The 24,503-nt window shown below is 40.5% G+C and overlaps 1 protein-coding gene across 1 annotated transcript in view; it reads right to left on the reverse strand.

Annotated features, from left to right (window-relative positions):
* Positions 1-15,007: 15,007 nt before the first annotated feature.
* The window catches only part of Cwc27 (CWC27 spliceosome associated protein homolog), a 277,617-nt gene continuing 268,121 nt past the window's right edge, over positions 15,008-24,503 (reverse strand). Inside the window, exon 14 of the mRNA XM_004623050.3 lies at positions 15,008-15,661. Coding sequence (XP_004623107.2) covers positions 15,499-15,661 — 163 coding nt within the window. The 3' untranslated portion in view covers positions 15,008-15,498. The remainder of the gene's footprint in view (positions 15,662-24,503) is intronic.

Consider the following 24,503-nt stretch of genomic DNA (forward strand, 5'->3'; position numbering starts at 1 on the left):
ACTAAATCACCGTGATGTAGTAGGATCAGTGAAGTATGCTCAAAAGAATATTCTTTTTTACTCTTATCAATAGTATGGTTCAGATGACAGGTGCTGAAGGTTAATATTTTTATATAGGAGGTCAGATAGAGATTGATGGAAAGGAATCTTTCTGCTTTAACCTGTATAGAACACAGGTACTTTGTGTTCTGAAAATTCCCAGGGTTTTCTTTTGCAATCTCTCTTGGCCTAAGTCCTTGCTACTCAGGCATGACACCATTTGCTGTGTGGGATTTGAAGGTGGCTAGAGAATGGACAGAGGAGAAAGAATTACTGCTCGCCTCAAAGGGACTTGGCTCAGGTAAGAAAACTTTGATGTGTTTTAAAAAATCAGAAGTCCAAGCAAGTTAAATACAAATTTGATATTCAATTGTGACACCTTAGGTAATAAATGATAAAGTTCTGGTTTTGTTTTTCTATGTAGTTGAGGAAAAAGAATTTTATGAAAATGGGGTGAGTTTAAGGCAAATGAAACCATAGTACCAGAAAAAAGGGGGGATACCCAGTCATCTTTCTTATAGGTACACTTTCTGTTGCACAGAGACAGAGAGAGAGAGAGAGAGAGAGAGAGAGAGAGAGAGAGAGAGAGAGAGACAGAGACAGAGACAGACAGAGACACAGAGAGAGACAGACAGAAAGACAGACAGACAGACAGACAGACAGAGACAGAGAGAGAGACAGTGAGAGAGAGAAGAGAGAGCACTAAAGGATCATATGTAGTGAACACTGTAATCTTGATGTTATAATGGACAGCATTCCACAGATTAGCTTTTTGGATAACTATTTCACATCTACTAACTTTGACTCATTCCTTATAAAATGATGGCTCTGAAAAAGGTGTATTGAAATACCCAGGTAAATCATTCACTGTTTCAGCGAACTGCATTTTAACATTTTCTATCTGATAAATGAGTGACTTGGCTTAGCCTTGGAGCATTAGAAAGCCTTAATGCCATCATTAATTATACGGCTGCATTAGGTAATCACTGTGCTCAGAAACTGGCTGTAGGAGGTAGTGCTGGGATTTGAGAAAAAACTCTCCCACTTGTTCTCTTGTCTCTCAGTTTGATTGCATAGCTGTTGACTTGGTGCTATTTCTGTGAAAAATTCTGTGTAACAGAAAACAGTGAATTTATGTAGGAGTTTATTTCATAAAGTCACCTTAAGGAAAGGTGACATTTGAGTAAAAGAAAGAAAAATTAAGTCCGTTTTGCCATTTTAAAGTCTTGTGTCCCTTAGATATGTATTTTGAAATGTTTTAATTTTATGTTTAGACCTGTGTCCGTTTGGGACTGATAAGAAAATAGCCACCAGAATTAGTTGGAAGAATTCATTAGAAAACAAAACTAACAGATTTTGGGGACCACTCCCCTCCCTCAACAAGTAGACCTGGAATTTCTTAGCCCTAAGAAACTGATTTTGAAAATATTACTGATCTCTCCATCTCTTCCAGTGTGATTCTAAAGCATGTGCATAATTTTCTAACCTCACACTCTGTGTTCTTTGGGTGAGTGGAGGTGGCTGTGGGGAGGGAGGAAGGGGGTGAGGGAGAGAGAGTGAGGGAGAAAAGAAAATAGAGAGATTCTCATTGCATATGAGAGAGAGAGAGAGAGAGAGAGAGAGAGAGAGAGAGAGAGAGAAGAGAACTTTTATGGAAGTGTTTCTTTTTTTTTGTTTTTGTATTTTAGGACAGGGTGTACAGGGTCTCACTGTGTAGACTGTACTTGTAGGGATCTGCCTGTTTACAGCCTCCCAAGTGCTGTGATTACAGACGTGTGCCACCACACCCAGTCTCAATGGCTGTCTCAGTGAACCCTGAGGGCAGGGCTGGCATAGCAGGCCAGGGGATTGGTATGGCAGGCCAGGGGATCAAACTCCCAGCCTCTGCATCTGCCTAAGCAGGTACTTTAATCCACTGAGCTATTTGACCGGCCTTAAGTGTTTCTTTTTTAATCTACTGAATAAATAAGGAAATAGTTGGAGAACACAGGTGTTTTATAATGGCCACACAACTAGTTGGATGGGATGATAGGCCAAGAACTGAGACTATTTGAAACTTACAATTTGTGAAACCATAAATTGCATAAATATTTAGAAGTTTTTCAAATTAAAAAATTCAGTGGAGCACACCTTTCATGTTAGCTTTCCTTCCCTGTGACATATACCTCAGATAAATCAGCTTAAAAGGAGCAAAGGTTTTGGTTCATAGGTTCAAAGGTTTCAACCTATGGTCCTTTAGCCACATAGCTCTGGACCCGTGGCTAGAGCTTGTATGTCATGGTACAAACAGGCGTCAGAGAAAGCTGCTCATCCCATAGCATCCAGGGGGAAAAGAGGGTAGGGAGAGGCTGGGGTCTGATATCCCCTTCAAAGGCACCTTCCTAATGACCTAACTTCTTCTCACAATTGTGTTGCAGGGCTGGCAACTAATCCTTTAACAACTAGCCTTTCAGGCCATTTAAAATACAAACATCCATCATAGTTTGAATCCTAATAAATTGAAATTTGTGGCTCTTTCTAAAGATAAACTTGATTCTCCTCAAATGAAATATTTGAAAATTTTTTAAAATTTTAAATAAAGTTCTGTGAAATATCTAAGCCAAGAATTGTACACGCTTGTATTTTATAAATTAGGGCTCTAAAAAACGTCATAAAAGCTTGGATTCAGCCTTTAATTCTTACCTATACGTGGGTTTTTGTAATGCTACTCCTACAAATAATGTAGCCATCATGCAATTCCTTAACCTCCTTTCATGTGAGTTCCTTATACCTCATGCACTTTAATTGACATAATACACTGTGCAAAATCAAATGTCATTAAAATATTAACTTTTTAGCTTTTTCACTGAAGTAGTGTCTACATAACAATCTGAATCAAACATTCTTTGTACTTTCATGAAATTGGACTTAAAAAGAAATCAATTTGGGTAGCTCTCAAAATATTCCAACTGGAAGATGAGGCTTATGTTTGCGGGCTCCAAGCTCCCCCTGTCTGGAGACCTGGCCACGGCCTCTGGATGGGAGGCTTTGGGGGATCTCTTGGGGATTCCCCCTTGGGTTACTACTGTGGTGAGGCAGCCTACAGCTGCTTTCCCAGGCCTCAGCATTTCCAACTTTGGGGAGGTGTGCAATTTTACTCCCTTGTCTAGCCCATCACAACTTCCTGTTCTTTCTTGGCAATGTTTTTCAGATCAGCTTCTTCCTGTTGCCTTCCCAAGCCTGATCCTGGTCCAGGCCCTAATTACCTCACACACACCTGCACTCTCCTAATATCCTCTTTCTTGTCTACAATTTTTCCTCTCCCTGTTTTGTTCCCCTCCCTCTTCATACAGAATCCTCTTCCTGGAGCATCATTTCCATCACACCCCTCCTGCAGCAGCTCCCAATTTCATCTAATCTGAGCTCCAGGTCCTCTGCTCCAAGGCCTCCTCTTGCTGCCCGCACCATCTGTCTCCTTTACAGCTGGACCTCACTCCAGCCAAGCGAACGTCCTGACACTGTGTCTATACAGTGCTATAACATCTGCTTAATCCAGTCAACTCTGTCAAATCTTCAGTTAATCATCTGGATGTTTTGTCTACAAGATGCCAAACATCTGGATTGACTGAAGAAATTCACTACATTGAGGGAAGCTGTTTTCTTCTTCTTCTTTTATAAGCTGAACTGACCAGATGTTTTGGCATTATGCAGACATATTGCTGTCTCCTACATTTGTCTTAATAGCTTGTCTGTGCAACCTTCTCTCCACCTGAAACGTGACCTGTCTCCTCCATGCCGCGTCCTCTTTGCTTCCAAATGATGGTAAAAATTCCTTCTTCCATGAAGCAGTTATAGACTACTCCCATAAATCCCATTTATTGGTCCATTTGGCATCTACTTAATTTTTTTTATATACTTTACAAAAAACCAGAAATTGTTTCCTATATTTACTTTTGGGCATTTTCATCCTTCTACAGTATTAAGACATGAATTTTATAGGTAAAAAGAAGATCTACCATCTTGGGCTGTGTAGTGTCAGCTTTGGTAGCCTAGTGGTCCAGGGAAGAATACCTCGAGTTAGTCTTGGTGCATACTCTAGTTCCTCTACTTACTGTGTGACCTGGAGAAATTATTTAATTTTGTCAACCACAAAATAAAATGTATTAAATGGTAGCACTGAATAGTATAGGATCTTGGGCTGGGGAGATAGCTCAGTGGTCTAAGCGCCTGCCTGGCAAGCTCAGGGTCCTGGGTTTGACCTCTAGTACTTTGTGCTGAGCCAGCCCTGCACTGAGCCAGCCATCAAAACTGGGCTTGGTGGCACAAGCCTGTAATCCCAGTGCTGTGGAGGTTGAGATAGGAGATCACTATGAGTCCCAGCTGTGTAGTGAGACCCTGTAGCAAATAAATAATTAGAAGATTTAAAAAAACACAGTATAAGATCTTCACCTTTGTGAAAGCGTTGTTTTCCTGTCTGATCTTTTCACTGTGACAGAACCTTGCTATGAAGGTAAGGCAGCTTTTGCTGTATCCACCTAAAAGTGGAGAAAACAGTTATCCAAAAAGTCTGTCATTCGCTTGTGTTACCAGTTGCAAGTTTGAGGCCTTGAAACTGTGTTTACCATGAGACAGTTCTCATGTTATCTGCTGTCCTCTGATTTTTCCTAACCTTAGAAATTAAATATTGCTTTTTACAAAAAGCAATTACTTAAGGAAGTGATATGGGTGGTGTTTTTATGTTTGGGTAATTACGCTTTTCTCCTTGTGGAGATAAAATACCTGCCAGCCAAAGTTAAGGAAGGAAAGGCTTATCTAGCTCACAGGGTATGGAGGTTTCAGTCCATATTCAGGTGGCTCCAGAGAAGGGTGGCACATGGCAGAGGGCAGCAGTTCATGGTGGCAGAAGACAGCAAAAGCAACAAGAGCAAAAAGGAAGGAGAGAGAAAAGTAACTAAAGCAGACTTTGGTATCACAGAAGTGGATCATTATGTGACTGTACCTGACCCAGTGGTACAGGAGCCACCGTGAATGGCTTGTGGGAAGAGTCTGGAAAGGTTTGGAGACGTTGCCTGAAAGAGCAGAGCTGGAGCAACTTGGGTTGTTCTGATTGGGAGGTTCTTGTTAGAGCTCAGAAGCCCAGAAGCCCAATACAAATCTTGCCAGTAGAGACCAGGTTCAGGAGGTTTCTGCTGGGAAGAAGGACTGCATTGATCATTGAACTCCAGATGATACGTGTTATGGCTTGCAGAAAGTTTGTCTGCATTTTGCTTGTGTCCAGAGACTTTGCCTGAGAGTGATATTAAGGGCAGTAGGCTAATTAATCTCCTAGAAGAAATTTCAAGGCAGTTGGATAGAGGCTGTGACACAGCTACTGTTAGGGGCTTTCAATCAGATTTATGTTGAGAATCAAGAGCAAAGAACCCAGCAGGATGATTTAAAATATTGTGATTTTGGTCAGAAATGAAGCTTCAGTAAAGCTGTGGATTTTATTTATTTTTTATTTATTTTAAAATTATTCATTTGATACAAGGTCTTGCTATGCAGCGCAGACTTGTAGTGATCCTCCTGTCTCAGGCTCCCCAGCCCTGGAATTACAGGTGTTGCCACTATACCTGTTTTCGGTGGCTGGTTTGGCATGGGGCTGGCACAGCATGGTGTACCAAGGATTGAACCCGGGTCCTTGCACTTGCCAGGTAGGTGCTTAGACCATTGAGATATCTCTCCAGCCCCTGTGGATTTTAAATATAGAGCAGAGGATATCTTGATTGCTGAGAATGAAGAGAAGAATAGAAAAGATGGCCTGAGGACATCACAAAAACAGCAAGTCTTTACCTTTTGCAGCCTCAAAACTGCAAACATGAAAGAATTTGCTTTGAGAAGAAAGTCTCAGAGTGCCATATTCCAGAGTGGCCGCAGTGACCACACCATGTGCTGGACTAGTGGTGGAATAGAGAATCTGTTCCTCAGAATTGGATTCAGGGGCTCAGTGATCCAGGCACTTGACCTGTACAGTGAGAGAGAGAAAAGACTGGCTACTGCTGTAGCTGGCAGCAGACCTTGGCGTCATACACATGGAGCTGTTGGGGGCCTGCGGGTTAGCTCAGTTGTTTAAGCATGTCTTAGTCACTACTCACTCTTTGCTGGGACAAATACCCGACACTCAAAGTGAAGGAAGGAAAGGTTTATTTTGCTCACAGTTACTGGAGGTTTCTGTCCATATTCAGATGGCTCCAAGGCAGAGCAACACATAGCAGAGAGCAACCTTTCATGGCAGCGGCAAAGAGCAAGAGCAAAAGGAGGAGTAGCAGCAGCTCAAGCAGCTAACTTTTCTTTCCTTCTTACATTGGAATGCAAATTACCTGCCCAAGGGCAGGTGCAGCATCCCACCCACAGTAATCAATCACAAACTCCAGAGGCTGCCCCAAGACTGCTTGAGGCTTGGGGGGACACCCGTATACAAACCATAACAAAGCGCATGCTCATGCAAATGCAGTCAGACACGGGACTACAGTTTGATTCCCCAGCTCCACATGCCTCACTAGACTTGCCCTTAAGGCAGCCTGAGCCAGAAAAAAAAAATCCTTCTCAACTTTTGGGGTCTTGCTGGATAGCTCAGTTGTTTAAAGTGCTGCTTGGGCAAATACAGTGAGGCGCGATTCAATTCCCAGCTCCAAAAGCTGGGAAAAGCACCAGACCTGCACCTAAGGCAGCCTGAAGTAACACCCCGCCCCGCCCCCCCCCCAAAAAAAAATCCTTCACATGGAGCTGTTTTTTGGGCACATGCAGAATACAAGAGTTACGGGGTGAAGAAAGCATCCACTCTGATTTCAGAAGGCCTGGGGGGCCAGGCGGTGTGACCCTGAGAGGGCAGTGTGTGAAGCTATTGAGTGTAAGGTAGAGTCCCAGAAGTTTAGAAAAGCCAGCAACATGGATTATGTAAGGAAAGCTGCAGGGACTGAGCAGAGTAGGGCTAGAAGAGAAACTGTAGGAGCTGTAACTACCAGAAATGCTATAAGGGCAGAGTGACACAAGCCTTTTGGAGCTCACAATTTGCTATACATTGTTTCAGACATTCCACATGGAACTACGGGCGTTAATGCTTATCCGACTGAATTTGAGAAGCTTTGGTCCAAATTCTTTGCATCCTCCTGTTTGTAACTTTTGGAATGGTAATGTGTCTTGCGCATTGAATGTTCTTTCCATTTGTACCGGGGCTCACAGCTAAGAGTGCCTTCGATCCTTGGACTTTTCAGCAATGCTGAAACTGTTAGGATTTTGGCAACTCTCAGAGGTAGACTACACGCCTTTTGCACAAAAGAATGTGTATGAGTCTTTGGCAGGATCAGGGGTGGAATGCTGTGGCATGTGTATGGATGTCCCCTGCTATGGTTTGTGTCTAGCTGTTCCTGCAAATCTCATGCAGTCACGGGCAGCTCCTGTGGTTTGTGATTGATTACTGTGAGTGTGGATGCTGCATCTGCCCTGGAACGAGCAGGGAATTTGCATTCAATATAAGTAGGGGAGAGGGGCTAGCTAGCCACTGAGCTGCTGCCATTCCGCTCTCTGCTCTTTGCCGCCACCATGAAAGGTTGTTCTGTGCCATGTGCCGCTCTGCCTTGGAGCCCACTGAGTATGGACTGAAACCTCCAGTAACTGTGAGCTAAATGAACTTTCCTTCTTTCATTTGGGTGTCGGGTATTTGTCCCAGCAGTGAGAGAAGAGTAACTGAGACATCCCCTCAAAGCCTCATTTGGTCTTGGGTTTTTCTGAGGTGATTGAATCTAGAGTTTGACTGGCTCATTATCTAGTGTTGGGCTGGGCTGTGTGAGTCCTATCGCCACCCTAGGGAGGGTGGACTGCATACAGTGTGAGGAAGGGAAGTGTGCTCCTCTCTCTTGCCCCTTTACCCCTCTTGTGGCTTTTTCTGTCTTCTACTTCCCTGATTGTTGCTCTTCTGCCAGGCCACTCTGCCTTGGACTAATACTTCTACAAATTGTGAGCTAAATAAACCTTTCCTCTCTTAATTTTGGGTATTTTGAACCAGCAATGAGAGAAAAGTAACTTAAGACAGGTGGAAAACGTGTTTTTCTATAGGCAGTCATTCTTCCAGACTGGACTGTACAACCTTACCTATCTGTGACGAAGCTTCTTACATTAAAATGAGGAGGTGGTAATGTGGTCGGGTTTCCTATAGCTACCTTATCATGCTAGAGCTGTTCTTGAATGAGGTTGTATTCTTTCCTCATTTTTAGTGTAAACATGTGCCATCTTTCTCAAGGAAAGGTGATCTTAAATTATAAAGTGTGTAATAAGATCACGTTGGATCCTGTCTTAGCTACTTTTCTCTCATTGTTGAGACAAAATGCCTGATACTCAAAGGAGGAAATTTTTTTAAACTTAGTTCTCTGTGGAGGTGTCAGTCCCTAAGTGGCTGGTTCCAAGGCAGAGTGGCATATGGCAGAAAGGCATTGCAGAGAAGAAACAGTGCATGGTGGCAGAAGACAGCAAAGGCAAGAAGGAAAGAGGAATAAAGACTCTTTCTGTCCCTTATATTGTATCCAGTCTACCTGGATTACAGCAGTGCCAAGCCAATCAGTGGACTGATCTAGCAACCACTCACCCTTAATTCCAGCACGCTTATTTCTACCACTGAACCATGAATCAATCAAACACTCTAGGTCTGACCGCCTTTGAAAAAGCCCCCACCTATGACTGCATGAGGCTTATAGGGACATCATATACAAACCATAGCTGATTCCTAAGGTATAGTTTTTGTCTTTTTGAAGTGTATTGATTTATTCATTTATCCATTAATTCATTCAAAAAAGTGTTTATTAAGTGTCTTACTATTTGTTGAGTATGGTTCTAGGCACTGGGACAACAGTGAACAAAACTGACAAAAATACTTGGTTTTGTGGGGTGCGTTTTAGGGTGAGAGCTGGATGTATATAATAAATAACTTTCCTGGGGCCGGGGAGATAGCTCAGTAGAATAAGCACTTGCCTGGCAAGCGCAAGGACCTGAGTTCAATCCCCGGTTCCACCAAAACAAACAAACAAACAAACAAACAAACAAACAAAAAATAACTTTCCTAAGGCTGTTGCTTCATTTGTAAATGAATAACACAAGTCCAAGTTCATAGGATTTTTTTTCATAAGAAATAAGATAAAATATTTCAGTGTTAATTGCACTATTGAATACTACTGAACCCAGATTGAGAGAGTCAGTGCATGTTGGGGAGTGACCATCGTGGGCCTTATATTAAAAAGGTGTCATTTGAGACACTACATCAATTCAAGAACTGAAGGAGCTGAGGAAGGGGAGCATGTGTGTGTCTCAGGAAGGATGCTGTAGGTGGAGGGAGAGGCTGGTGCAAAGGCCCTGATGTAGGCTCCACACAGCCTGTTTGATGAACAGGAAAATGATAGTGTGGTTGTTGCTGAGAACGGAAGGAAAGGTATATACAACACCATGGCAGGGCACCCTAGGTTTGATGTCTAATACTGCCTCCCCCTGAAAAAAGTTTGATTGATGCCTAAATTGGTAATACTTCAAAAATTTCTAGGGAAATAAGGATATAGGGAGACTAGTTATGCTACTGTTTTGGTAGTTCACATAAAAGCTGATGTTCCCTTTGATTAGGGTAGTAGCAATGGGAAGGGATAAATAGTGGTGAATTTCTGGATTATTTTGAAAATAGGGCCAGCAGAATATAATACACTGGGTGTATAAGGCAGAGTCAGAATTTGAGCTATTTGGCCTGAGACCCTGGAAAGGTAGCATTGTCAGTAACAGATGGGAAAAAGGCCAGCGAAGCATGTCTGGCAGGGGCAGGGCCAGAAAGATAGGAATGGGCTTCCTTTTGGACATGCTGGGTTTGATATGAAATTCTCTGAAATGGACCCTGGGCTGACATGATGTCATATATCAGTTTTCTACATCAATTCAAATATCATTTGTTGAAGTTTTAGGTTGCTCTGGAAAGTAGTCATTCTTACCAGTTCATTTATACCAATAACACAGTATTATTGTAAGATTTTGGAATAGAGACAAAATGGACATAGTCCTGCTACCTTTAAACAATACTTTCCATAACTTGCAAATTAAAGAACAATTTGCTTGTATCATATGAAAAAGAGAAGGAAAGCCAGAAATTTTAAGTTTATTATAACTCTTTAAGAATGAACCATATGGGCTGGGGAGATTGTTCAGAGGTCTAAGACTCTGCCTGGCAACAGCAAGGTCTTGAGTTCAATTCCTGGTACTGTGCTGCCCCCGGAATCTTGGGTGTGTCATGCTAGCCCTGAAACTGGGTGTGGTGGCGCACACCTATAATCCCAGCACTAGGGAGGCTGAGACAGGAGGATCACTACAAGTCTGAACTGCGTAGTGAGACCTTGTATCCAATAAATAAATAAAATTCAAAAAAACACAAAAAGAATGAACCATAGAGCATACTTTGAAGGAATTATTTATTTTGTACATGTGAAACTTTTCAGTCTAAATATATTATTATCAAAAGCACATTAAATTTGTCTGAAAAATGAGAAAATTAAGATTTTCCTACTTTCAAAATTATGTTGATCATTTAAAAAGTGGCAGAAGTTTTGCGATGACTATCACTTTTGGCATCACAGGAGAAAATAAGTTTCCTGAAGGATCAAGAACACCTTCTTTTTGACTGGTGCTATGAAGAAAGCCTCCAGAACACGTTTTTGCTGATCAAGTAACATAAATTAATACCATGACCTAATCTGGAGGGAATAATCCCCAGCAGATGTGGAAGAGAGAGACCAGACTTCTGTCTGCCTTGGACTGGAAGATAATTTTTTCTTTCTAGGTAGGATTTCCCACTCTTAGCCCAACAAAATAGTTTTAGGTTAAATAATAATTTGTAAATTATCATTTACAGAGAAAACTTCAAAGGAACTATCATTATATTTCTTATACTTTTTTTTCTGTAAGGTTTGGCTGCTTTTGGAATTGGACACTGATTACCTGGAGGAAAAGGTAAAAACAAGACAAGCCTGGGAAAAATAAGGCTGGTGGTTTTGAGAAAAATTTCATTAACAGAGAATTGAAAGATACAAACTAGTTATAAAGTCATAGGGTACAGATATCAATAGAACTTAGGACTTGACCAAATTGAGAAGAAATTACTAAAAACATGCACAAAGATAGTGATCCCAGCAAAGGGTTCAAGCCTTTGTATGAGTTCTTTTGTACTGATGTGAGTTATAATACTTTTACCCAGAAATAAAACCAAATGGGAAAAAGACCGAGTTGTCTAGGGGTGCTCCCTTGAAACCAACTATGGTGAGGGTACTTGCATTGAGGAAACTGGCAAAGGCTGCAGGTCTTTCTTTTTAATGGGGAGGAGGAGCTGGTTAGAAGCACAGCATTGAACATTCCTCTCCACTGGTATTAATGAGATGCTTGGCCCACGTGACAAAGTCACCTACCTATGGCCTTGCCAACAGAGATTTCTGAGAATAAGCATTCTTTCTACAAACACAAGGCTTCTTTCCTCTACCCTGGTGAGATTGGTGCTTTATGATTTCTCTTACAATTCAATTCTATCATGCCCTCCTTAGAATGGATTTCTCTATAATATGGTTCCTTGCTCCCGTCTCATCACTAAAAACCAAAAGACAGGAGACAAAATGTACTTGGGACAGAAAAATCTTCTGCTTTCTAGTAAGGAGAAACAGTGCCACTTGACAAGCTGTTCAGAGTTGCCGGGCAAGTGTTGCAGTCCTAGAGAGAGCAGGGCTGCTCTTGTTTTGTGAATGAGTGTTGAAGAATGTAGCCCCTCTTAACCTTTCTACACCCTTCTGTACAAATTGGTTATGCCGATCCCACCCTCAAAGGTAACTCACTTCACACTTCCATTTTCTTGCTTGTTATCACCAAGCTGAACTGGCATGTTTGGGCAATATTCTGCATTTATCTAACCTTTTCCATACTGGTCATAGTGACACAACGCAACAGGTTTATGTACCTCACACGTCAGATCTTATCAAGAAACGTGGTAGTGACAGTTTGATACGGACACTCACTACAGCTTACTGAATGTGTTCTAAAAACAACAGCAGCAAACCACTCATCTCCTCACACTTTTGAATGACCTTGTTTTGTGGCGTCCCCATTTTTAGATACAGCAAATGTATTACTGACCATGTGGCCTCGAAGGATACAGCTAAGAGCATATGACAATGTGCCTTTTGACCTCAGACCATTAAAACTTCTAGAGACCTGTATTACTTCAATTGCTTACTCAGGAAGGAAAAGTGGAGGATTAGTTTTAATGTTTGCCTTGCTAATGGCTTCAACCAAAGTGAAATAAATGTTTTGTTATAAAACAAGAAAAGGATCAGAAGTTGCTTTTCTCTCAGCTCTCTAGAGCCTCTAGTATTGTCACAAAGAACAAAAACATTATTAGATTTTACTGTCTCAGGATAACACCCTTAGAGTGGGCTCATAGAAGAAAAATAAGCCTAAGTATAACATTGGATTTAAATTTAGACAACTTTTAAAATATTTTCTTAGATTTTGAATGTTAATTTTGTTTGCAATTCATTTGGCCCAAACATGTTCCTGTGACTTTTTTTTTTTTTTTTTTGGTGGAACCGGGGATTGAACTCAGGCCTTGTGCTTGCCAGGGAAGTGCTTATTCTACTGAGCCATCTCCCCAGCCCCCTGTGACATTTCTTTTTTTCCCTTTCCTTTTGTATTTTTATTTTTCATTGACAAGAAATGTACAAACATTAATGTGGTTCAGTATGATATTTCAAGACAAATATATAGTATGCACTAATCAAATGCAGCTACCTGCTAACCTTCCCAAATTCTAATAATCACTAAACAATATTTAGGTTAAATTTTCTAAGCTAAGTGTGTGCTACACTTAAGAAATACAAAATCACAAATGCCCTGTGATATTTCTAAAGACCTTACTATGAGCAAATTTCGCACAATATCTAACAGATAATTTGTTCTTTTTTTTTTTTTTTTGTATTTTAGGACAGGGTCTATGGTGTCTACAGGATCTCGCTGTGTAGATCAGACTCATAGTGATCCTGCTGTTTACAGCCTCCCAAGTGCTCGGATTACAGGTGCGTGCCACCACACTCAGTCTCAATCGCTTCCTCAGAGTGCCCCGGGGCCGGGGCCAGCACGACAGGCCCAGGGGATCGAACTCCCAGTCCCTCCATCTGCCTAAGCAGGATTTTATTCCACTGAGCTATTTGTCCGGCCCCCTAATATGTTCCTATATTTTGAAATGTTGGTATCATTTGATTAAGTTCACAGAGAATTTTGTTATATGTTGGTGACGTTCTGGTAAGATTCTAAGAATCTCTTTGGAACTTGAGATCTTTCAGCTCCTTACCATTGAAACAGAATGAAGAGCATTTAACTGAACTGAGATTTTATTTTTGTCATTCAAGTATCTTTTAAGAACTATCAGTATTATTTCCTGACATACATCCTAGAAGTCTGTGGGCCTCTGTTCTTAGGATAACATTACCTTGGTAGCGGCAGTCATTTGAGGGTGATGACACATTTCATAATAACCAATAAAGATTGTGTTCAGAAGCCAAAATTCTACTTTGTTAATATCTGATGAAAAGCTTCTGTGTTGAAGGAGATAGGGTACATTTCCAAATGCTGGCTTATTTTTGGATGGCTTTGAGCGTGAACACCCTGCGCTTGAGTTGGTTGACATTTCCCAAGAGTACATCAACAATCCTCCTTTCCTTCTTGAAATTTTTTCTTTTTTCCAGAAGCAAAGAGAGGTGCTGTTAGTAAGAAAGTTCTCGGTCTTCTCACTGCAGATTCTAGATATTAAAAGAAAAATGATGTGCTATCTCAGGCATATCAAAATGTGTAGAGAACAGAGTGCCCATCACACAGCCTATGAAATACTACAAAGGTGAAGCTGGCTGTGTATTCCTTCTTCAGAGGCAACCCTTATCTTCACGTGTTATCCTTTTGTTACATGTGTTCATCAGTAAATAATTTTTGTGTTTAAAATTTTTATATATGTAGATTCCTTTTCTCACATTATCTTTAAAAGATGCATATATTTATATCTGTTTATTGACTTTTACCTTTTAACAAGTATTCCATGGTGTGGACATGCAACTTATTTATCTATTATATAGCTGATATAGATGATAGAGCTTCAATGTATATCTTAATACCTATTGCTTTACTTATCTCCTTAAGAGATAAATTTTCACAATTATGTGAAAATTTCCTTAGGAGATAGATCTAAGCTGAGAGTTTTTTTTTTGATCACTGGATATGCACATCTTTAATTTCACTAGACATTTCCAATCTCCAAAGTGGTTGAAAACTAGTAGTGAGACTCATTCATCTATTTAACAAGTCCTCAGGGTTCAAAGTTTAAGACCCAGCAGTCTGGAAGGAGGGTGTGGGTGGTGGGTAGTGAGACAAGAATTTATACTTGTAACAGGTTATCGAGTGCCATTGCTAAGTAGTGTCATACCTGGGATTACATTTTGAGAACTACCATTCTGGAGAAAGCCTACTGGATGGCATTCCCCCTTCTTCCCTCATGCTCTTCCTTTCTTCTGTCTTTTCTTCCTTTCCTTTCTCTTTTTACATTATTGGTCAGAAGAGAGATCTGATGGGCCCTATCTGAAAAAATATGCTGGTGAAGTTTTATTAGGTGACTGGAGTCTGCCTGCGGAACACTTCTGGCATTCAACTTCTAGAAGAAAATGGACTACACATAGATAGTGTAACTCCCCATTACATATGATTATCATCACAGGAGAGATGCTTGGTGAGTTTGGTTGCATGCCTGCTTTCACTGTGCTGAGAAGGCCAGAGGAGTGAGTAGGGAGGCCTGGGACCAGGCTGCAGTGTGTGGTGTGCTCAGCTGATGGTAGGCAGAGCACTAGGCTGCCCGGACCACATCTGTAGATGTTCACTGGAGGGTTCCTCAGTTAAAAGCACGAGGCTACTGAGTCTTACTGGTTTGACTATTTGTAGATATTTATATGGAAAGTAAACCCATCAATGTTTATATTATTTTATTATATTTTTATTTTACATTTTAAAATTATGCTCCGAAGTTAGTGCCAGGGAAGTTTCCCTTAAATCATCTTTCTGTGAGAACCTCTTATAAAAAAATCTTGAAAATAAAGCCTTCAGATACTTTGAAGAAAAAGGGTACAAACATGCTTATATAGCCTGCAAATAGTTAACATGTAAACTAGAAGGAAACGGATTTTATTTCAAATTAGCAATATAAAAGGTCAGTTAGGACAAAAGCATATATCAGTAACAAAAAGCATTTGCTGGTATCATTCCACAGTTTACAAAACAAGACAACAGGTTCAAAAATACTTCTCACACACTAAGTGACATTGTTGGAACAATGGCCGCCACCAGGCCATTTGACGCAGACACGTTTCCAGGATGTTCTGGTTAGCATAATTACCATTTTTTTTATCTCCTTTCTTTTTTCTCTCTCATTAGCTTTTTGCTTTCTTCTCTTCGTCTTTTATTCACTGGATTCCGAGGATCATAGATTTCAAATGTGTCTGAGTCTTGCATGCTTGCATCTTTCACTTTCCTGCTTTTATCTTCAAACTGAAGTACATGTGACATCCTAAAGAGGAAGAGAAATGGTTCAGTGAATTTTGGTATGAGAACTGAAGGCGGGAATCCTATACTTCACTTATCACTGGCAGCCTGAGCCAAAAGGGGGCCGAGCACCAAACAGGGTGACGGTTTACTGGTGCTTATACCACATGGACAGCAGCTTCTCAGAAAACACTTAAATTTGAAAAACATGTCTGGAGTTTGTTCTGCTGATTTGCATTTCCAGTAGCAAGTTCTTTGCTTTAGTCTTCATCTGAAGTTCCTCCCCTGGTGGGAGGTTGAGCTCTACCCAGAAGTATTCTTCTAGTCATATGGAGAGAACACTTTCAATTGGCTTTCTTTGAAAAGCACACTCATTTAACCAGAGCAAGCCAGACTGCAGAACAAAACATTAGACAATACACCAATCCTATTTGATTTTTTTGTTTGTTTGATTTTCAGTGCTTTCATGGGTCAACAGTAAGGGATAAATTAAGAAAATTTAAAAGTCATGTCCATATCGTATGACTCCCTTCTTTTGGGGAGTTGCTAAGTTAAAAATACATGTTTTTTTTTTTTTTTTTCCACATACGCAAAAAGGTAAACTTTTGGCACAACTCCATGGAGTAATTTTCTCCTTCTACTGTTGATTACAACAAATCTAACCATCCTGCTTTCCTACTTTAGCAAATGCTTACTGGTCTTAAGGTATCAACATGTGCTTGAATCCTAAGTGGTCATAAGCTGGCTATCCTTAGCAACAGAGAAATATGTAAGTGGTTAGCTATGCTGCTAGTAGGAGGTGTCAGGAAGAAGCAGGGAAGTAAATAAAGCAGACTGAATTTGGAAAGAAAAAAGTTCAATTTTTATACAAAACAAGACAAAACACTATTAAGGCTTTTTCTCCTTGTTGCTCCATTACATTAGTTAGTACAGCTATTTAAATGAAAAAATATTTTTAATAGGTATATCTTAGATTCGCTATCCTTTATCACAACAGATGGCATTACATATCTTTATGATTATTACTATTTATCTGCCTATTATAACTTTCAGATGAAGTTCAAGCATGACACTAATTTCTAGGCTGGCAAGATAGCTCAGTGGATTAAGTGCCTCCTTAGGCAAGCATAGGGACCATGGTTCAGATCCCTGGCACCACATGCTGTGCCAGCCCTGGCCCTGGGTGAACTGAGCCAGCTATGGAGACCGGGTGTGATGGTGCATGCCTATAATCTTAGCACGGGGGAGGCGGAAAACAGGAAGATCACTATGAGTCCGAGCTGCGTAGTGAGACCCTGTAGCAAATACATTAAGAAAAAAAAGAAAAGAAAAGAATGACACTAATTTCTTTTGCCCTATAAAAGCAGCGATTTGATTTGGGTAGAGGCTGTAGCAGAGACCACCTATTCTTTTTTCCCTGTAGTAACACAAACTTGTAGTGACAAGTCGACACTATTTGTGTGGCAAATTCCTATATACCTAGAATTTGAAGAATATTAAGAAGTTGGGGGGGGGATACAATGTTACAAAAGTGGCGCTGTCCTTTCTGAGGATTTGTTAGCTGCTGTGCATCAGGCCCGCCAAGCCACAGCTAGGGCCCTTCCCAGCTCCTTCCTCTTCACCTGAGAAAGCACAGTAAGTGACACATAGGTGACCTAGGTCCTACTTTAACTTACAAATGAGGTGGATCACACTCATTTTTATACTTTACAATGATTCTACAAATTATTGCATCAAATTTCATAACTGATGTCCGTACACAAAATTTGCCCTTTTTTTGGTACCAGGGATCAAGCTCAGGACCTTGTACTTGTCAGACAGATACTTATGCTGCTGAGCTATATCCCCACCCCAGTACATAAACATACCACTCACATTGAAACCTGCTGACTTTTTATATTCCCAAAGCTCTAATAAACACCTTTATTTAGGAAATGCATCATATAGTCATTATATTTGCATGGGGTCCTCACCGTCTGATTTTCTTTTGCTTTCAATTTCCTACAATGTTTCAGTATTAACTTTTCTTCAGTGCTGGGGATTGAACTCAGGACCTTGAGCTTGCAAGGCAGAAGCTTAAGCCACTGAGTTATCTCCCTGGCCCTAGTATTAAGTTCTGAGAGTAAAACAATCTCCCAACTAGTAGCAATTTCCAAATCCTCAAAAAGAGTTATCATTCAATAGCTGCAGTAATAAGTAACACTTAGAACCACTGGACACAAGCAATTAGGGATGATATGCATGGGTCTAAGAGATGAGTGACAACTTGCTTCTGTGTACACACCATGGAAAGCCACCTCATCGAGAATAGTCTCATGCATCGGAATGTCGGCCAACCAGTGGTAGACTCACTTGGGTGAAAATCCTTCTGAACTGCAATAGTCTCTTTTGAACAATGGTGCTTCTGGGGCTCCTGTCAACCTTTACAGAATTTATTTATTTATTTATTTATTTATTTATTTATTTATTTATTTTGTATGTGTGTGGCCAGCTCAGCCCACCAGGGGGCGGGGCTGGCGGGCATGTGGTGCTGGGGGATTGAACCATGGTCCATGTGCTTAGTTTAGCTTGTTCTAAGTAGGTGCTTTAGACCACTGAGCCATCTCACCAGCCCCTTTACAGAATTTCTGAACCCAAAACCTATATAAAATTTGCAACCTACTTTGCTTGGAGAGGATGTGCCTGAGAACACAGCCATTCTTTTCTGAAGTAATAAATTTATTTATTTATTTATTCATTTATTTTGGTGGAACCAGGGATTGAACTTAGGCCCTTGTGCTTGCCAGGGAAGCGCTTATTCCACTGAGCCATCTCCCTGGCCACCTGAAGTAATAAATTTAACATTTTTTTGTTTCAGACAATGAGATTTGTTGTTTTCTTCAATATTCCTTACAATATTTACTCTGTTTTCCACAAAGAACACTATAGAAATTTTAAAAGTATCACCACTGACAGGAAACACATTTAGAAGCGTGGCAAGTTTATCCATTAAGGGTTCATTACCACACATCGGGGGGAGCTTAGAGCCCTATATTGCACCTCAGTAAGTTCTTAGCAGCTTTCTAAGTGCTGAGAGGTCGCGCTGATGTGTAAGCCAGCACTACGAAGAGGCTGGACTTGCTGGCCCTTTACAACAATTTTATTTAGTGCCTATATTAATATCTTAAAAACTCCACTACCCTGGTTACCCTTAGTTACCCATTAATAGCTCTCCACGTATACCGCCTGTTTTAAAAATGATTCCTCTCTCTGCTCAAAAATATATGCTTTTTTTTGGTAATGCTTACTTCTAGTAGAAATTGTCTATGTTTCAAAAATGACTTTACTAGACTTCGTTAATTAAAAACATAAAGGGGCACCTTCCTCCTTTTTATGCCAGGAGAGAATCTTGCAACGATCAGATTTAGTTGGCTGTGGTATAAGAAATAAAATCTAGACACGTGAACAACAGCACAAAGTCTACAAAAAGAAACAGCTTTTCTTACAAATACGAAAAACCAGAAAGCTGTAAATTAAAGGAGCTGTCTGTTTCAACTGTTTGTTTCATACACTGCTGCACTAAACAAGTCCAACATTTTGATTAATAACAAACGTAAGCCCAGAGGAAAGAAACGGCTATCAGCTTACAAACTACTTCAGATTTAATATCATAATACTTAGCATGGCTGGTAACGCAGCAATATTATTTAACCTTTAGTAGAAATAAAAGCATAATCAAAACACTCCACCCTTTTATCTTTCAACATGCTTCGGTCACTTCATTTTAAAAAGGAAAACAAAACAGTTATTATGATTTTCAGCATACTAAACTCCTGACCCGTGTGCCCCATAAATCACAGGCTGCATGAATTGAAAGCCTGCCCACACTTCAATCTCCTGTGAGGCGCGGCGTGCAGACGGAGAACACAGGCTTCGCTGGAGCACAGAAGGGTCTGGTGGTTTAGTCTGTGTGTCCCAGTAACTCAGTGCTATCCCCTTTGTGGCTGGTCACAGAATTGGCCCAGTAAATGCAGTGAATTCCTTTGGAGTTAATTGCACACTAATCATTTACATATGAAAATTTTAGAACTTGTTCACTTGAAGGCAAAGACAAAATATTAGTTTCAACATAGGCTCAAATTCTTTCATGTTGACTTTATGTGTTATAAAATTGTGGAGACTTACTATTTACATAGAGGTTGTGTTTTGTAGGAGTTTTTTCTGGGGTTGGTAGTACGGCGCTGTGTAAAAGTATAAGAAAAAGTAAAATGAACAACTGATTCTTCATTAACCTGACACCCAGTTTTTAAAGTTCTCACATTAGTGTGTCATAGATTAAAACATGATAATAATTAGTACCAATCAGGAATGCAAGAGAGGATCTGAAATTCCAATATTAGTAATTCATTTCAGATAGAAATGCATGAAGAGGGCTGGGGAGATAGCTCAGTAGAATAAGCACTTGCCTGGCTAGCACAAGGTCCTGAGTTCAATCCCCAATACCGAAAAAAAAAAAAGAAAAAAGAAAAAAAGAAAAGAAATGTAGGTAGATTATTTATGCTGTTATAATGCAAGCAGCTCTTTTGTTCACAGGGAATTCTATAACCTACTCCAGTTTACTCTCATTAAGCAACTTTTGGGGAAACATTTATGATCTTTATTTTACATTGTTCTATAGCTGTACTATTTCTACCTCTTCAAATTTTTCCAAAAGTTCTAAAATAATATTTTATACATTTCTTTTGTAGCGTGCCTTTGAACAGGAGTGGTTGGCTGCTAGATTAGACAGAAGTACTTTAGTCTGACTGTTAAACTTTCTAACAACTGGTTGCTTCCTGTCTCACAGCCTTATTTTATTTCTTCCATTAACTCTCACCATTTTGTAACTGCCTGTTTACTGAACTGTGAGCAGATTGTGAGCTGTTTGAGATCTGTCCACCGTTACATTGCCCGCAGTGACGATGCTGATCTCTAGTGAGAATAAAGCCTTCAGACCCTTTATACTGGCCAAGGCTGCCTGTACTGGCCAAGGCTGCTGGCAGGGAACCGTAGTTTGCTAAGCTAACACTCGACTGCCCTTGTGGGCAGGAGCTACCTTTTATTTTAATGATAAACTCCTAAAAAGAGCTGCTAGACTCTGAAGAAAGTCTCAAGTCTGCCTTTGCACGACCTCTCACAGCTCAGTACCTGCTAAGAGCTGCTTCTGCACTGAACTTCCATCAGTGATTTCAAGTTTTTATTATCCGATACTGCAGTGGGAGAATCCTTCATGTTCTTTTCCATATCCCATGGCACTAAAGTAGAACTGGAGTGAGAGTTTTCCTTTAAAGCAGTGTTTCTCAAGGTGTAGTTGTAGAGCCCTGGCATTAAATGGAGGCTGCGTGTTAAGATCATCTGAATAACTTAAAAACACACACACACACACACACACACACACACACACACACACAAAAACAAAATAATATCAGACTATCTCCAGAAGCACTGTAAAGACCACAGAACTAAATTTTAAGAACGTTTACACTTTTGGATTGATTTATTTCATTACCATTTGCTCTTGCCCCTTCAGAGATGGAGAATAGCTGGTTTTAATGACAAACTATTCACAAACTTGAAGAAGTTTAAGTGGCCATTAAGTCTTCTATTGAGTGGAATAACCTCAAGAGTATTACCCATGTCTTATATATAATTTCAGTACAAGGCAATGAGATAGATTCAATTATTCACTCAACAAACATCTAAGGGGTCTTTATGTGTTTGGCCAAAGCTAAGTTTCATGACACAAAGCCAAACAAGACTCAGGTCCTATTCTCCTGACGTGAACTACTAGGGAGGATGCTCAGACACTAACACATGGCTAGCACATTTTGGAATTGCTCACGAAGAGGAGACAACAATCAGAGTATCCATGGACACAGTGCTTTACCAAAAGCTTTCCTTTGTAGTCTCCACACTAACTGGACAGGGCAGGCAGGAGAGAAAGTATGAGCCCCCTAATTCTTTTTCCTTTTTGTGGTTCTAGGAATGGAACCTAGGACTTTGTATTTACTTAGAAAATGCTTGACCACTGAGCTCCACCCAGCCCATTACCTCTCTTTCATAGGGAATCTCCAAGACTCTGAATGGAGAATCTTGGAGCTGTAAGGAATTGTTGACCAGGTACTTTCTTGAATGTCTTTAGAGGTAACAAGTATTCATCCTGTGAAGATGTTTTAACTTTGCAATAAAAGTTAGTTCAGACCTAGGTCCAGTAGAAAATTAAAAAAAAAATCAGAATGGGTTGTGCTTACTTTGGAGTACAAAATTTTAAAAATGCAGCTAAAAAGGGATAAGAATGATCATTTGCGTAGCTCCCATGCTGGCTTTTAAAGTAATTCCAAAAAAGAAGTTCAAAAAATGTCTTGAGCAATATGGGCACATCTTAGGGAAAAAGTTTACATAAAAAACCAATGATTTCCACATAAATTTTTATGCCTTCATTGCCTTAAATCGTTGCTCTATGGAGTCTCCATCGCCACTCCTTGTTCATCCTAAAATGCAGATAGATGCCAGGCAAGGCTTCATTCAGCTGGGAAGCCTAAAGGGCAGATCTAAAGACTCTGGCTGTCCCCTGGAAGGTGTCTTGCAGTCTCTTCTCAGGCACTAGGTTTCTAAGGGCTGCCTTATGGTTGATGATGGTATCCAATGAATGCAGCAAATCATGCCATAAAATCCCTCCTGGTTTAAATCCTTGGGTGGCTCTCCACTGTCTGCAAAAGGAAACCCAGTTTCTTATGTGATTTGTCAAATTGGCTTCTCACTAAACTCTGCCTATCACATTTTACACTCTAGATATCCTAAATAATTTTCAGGGTCTTGAAGAAACCCTGAGTCTTCTGCTCCTTTCTGTTTCTTTGGACACCGGGGATTTCTCTGCTCTGTCCCCTTAGCTCCTGTAGGATGAGGTGTCCCTGATTCCTCCCTTTCTGGCCTGTCCTGCTCTTGATCCAGCAGCATAAAGATTCTCCTCTGGGTTCCCGAGAACACTGTGCTTTGCTCCAGCTTAGGCTCTTCCACTGCGGCCTGCTGCTGTTCCTGCCAGGCCAGGGGCGTCTCTGCTGTACTGGTTTTTGTACCATGCAGTGATGCTTGGCAAGAAGAATGGCTTCAAGACATGTTCACAAGGAAGGACAGTGGGACTTTGGTTCATGAATGCTTCTGTTTGCAAACAATTCAGTTCTCAGACAAAAGCATTCCACAACATTTTGCTTCTGTTCACAAACTCCACATTGGGTGGGTGGGTGGGGACAGAAACAACCATGACCATCTTCCCCACACAAACACAAATGCAGCTATCTTCTCCAAAATTATAGAACAAATTAAGTTTGTGAACAGAAATACCACTGTAAATATTTCTGGGAAGTCAGTCATCTCCAAGACCTTTGGCTAGAATTCTGGCTTTGTTCATGTTTCTCCTTGGTAGCACTAATATATTATTTCAAAATATTTAGCAACGATGTTCATAAAACATTGTAACTTACCTTTCAAACCCCAAAATAAGAAAGAAAGGGTGATATTAGAAAAGCTGAAATAAGGTATTTCCACCAACACTAAATTTGCGCTATGAAAAGCCAGCACTTTTCTTTTCCACATGGGCCAGTTACACCGCTTAAAGATTAACATTTGCCTTGGGTATGCCTAGCCCTGAGGTGGGAAAAAATGCCCTCATTATCCACAACCTCCTCTCCATGGGCTGGGAGGCTTTGTTGCTCTCTGTGAATGGGACACACGTAATTTTTCATAGACATAATTTGTCTGTGTACTGTGTTGACAGCTTCTTATTTCTTTATTAAATTAGAAATTCTTAAGAAACTCAACTAAATAGCTTCTGGTTATTATTTAAATTTGTCATTCGAGGGATTATGGATCACAAACTTAAAGTGGTCTGGTTTAAGGTTTTTTTTGGGGGGTTAGCTTGAAAGACATATTTGAAAAGCAAAAACAGCCTTTTTTGTTGTTTGTAAATAAACATTTCAGCAAGACAAAACAATTTTCAAGGGTTGCCCACATTTGATTTTTTGCAAGAACCACAGTGTTCTGTAACAGAGATGGGCTGCAGCATGCTTCTGTTCACATCACTCCTCTGGAATGCTCTACATTGCTGGCCCACTGGTATATGACCCTGGTTCTTTAAGAGCCAGGATTAACCCATATTTCCTTCTACAGGTCTTTTCTGATTGCCCTGAGCCTCAAGGAATGCTCCTACCTTTAAATTTCTATAATATTTTTAATGAAGACTTTTGGGGGTGCAAGACAAAAGACCTAATTTGGAGCCACAGTTCAGTCACTAGCTGTGACTGAATGGAAGTCATGTTGGCTCTCAGGCCTGTGTTTCCTCATCTGTGAAGAAGGTATGGCAAAGTGCATACCTCTTGCCTCACATGGGTAGAGTGAAGAGCAAAAATCGGGTCTCCAACAGGTCTTTACAAATGATAGAGGCCGGTCCAAACACCTATCATCATTTCAACTTGCAATGTATTGAGAGTGCCTTACTCAGGGTGGGCTGCTAGAATTAGGTGGTTTAAACCCCAGAGGAAATTACTTTCTCACAATTCTGAAGACACAAGTCCTCAATCAGTGATGGTGAACCTTTTTGGGCTTTCAATAATAACAAACAGCTGCTGTGGCATGCATAGATTCGCCACAGTCCTACAGGAAGCAATGTAAATACCTGAGGACTCTCCTTGGGTTGTGGATGACTGTCTTCTCTGTCTTCACATGACCTATCCTTAGTGTGCATGTGCATGTGTGTGGAGACAGAGAGAGAGAGAGAGAGAGAGAGAGAGAGAGAGAGAGAGAGATTCAGAGACAGACAGTCAGAGAGACAGACAGAATGTGCTATGGCCTCT

Source organism: Octodon degus, unplaced genomic scaffold, assembly GCF_000260255.1.
Source record: "Octodon degus isolate 3935 unplaced genomic scaffold, OctDeg1.0 scaffold00001, whole genome shotgun sequence".
Taxonomy (NCBI): domain Eukaryota; kingdom Metazoa; phylum Chordata; class Mammalia; order Rodentia; family Octodontidae; genus Octodon; species Octodon degus.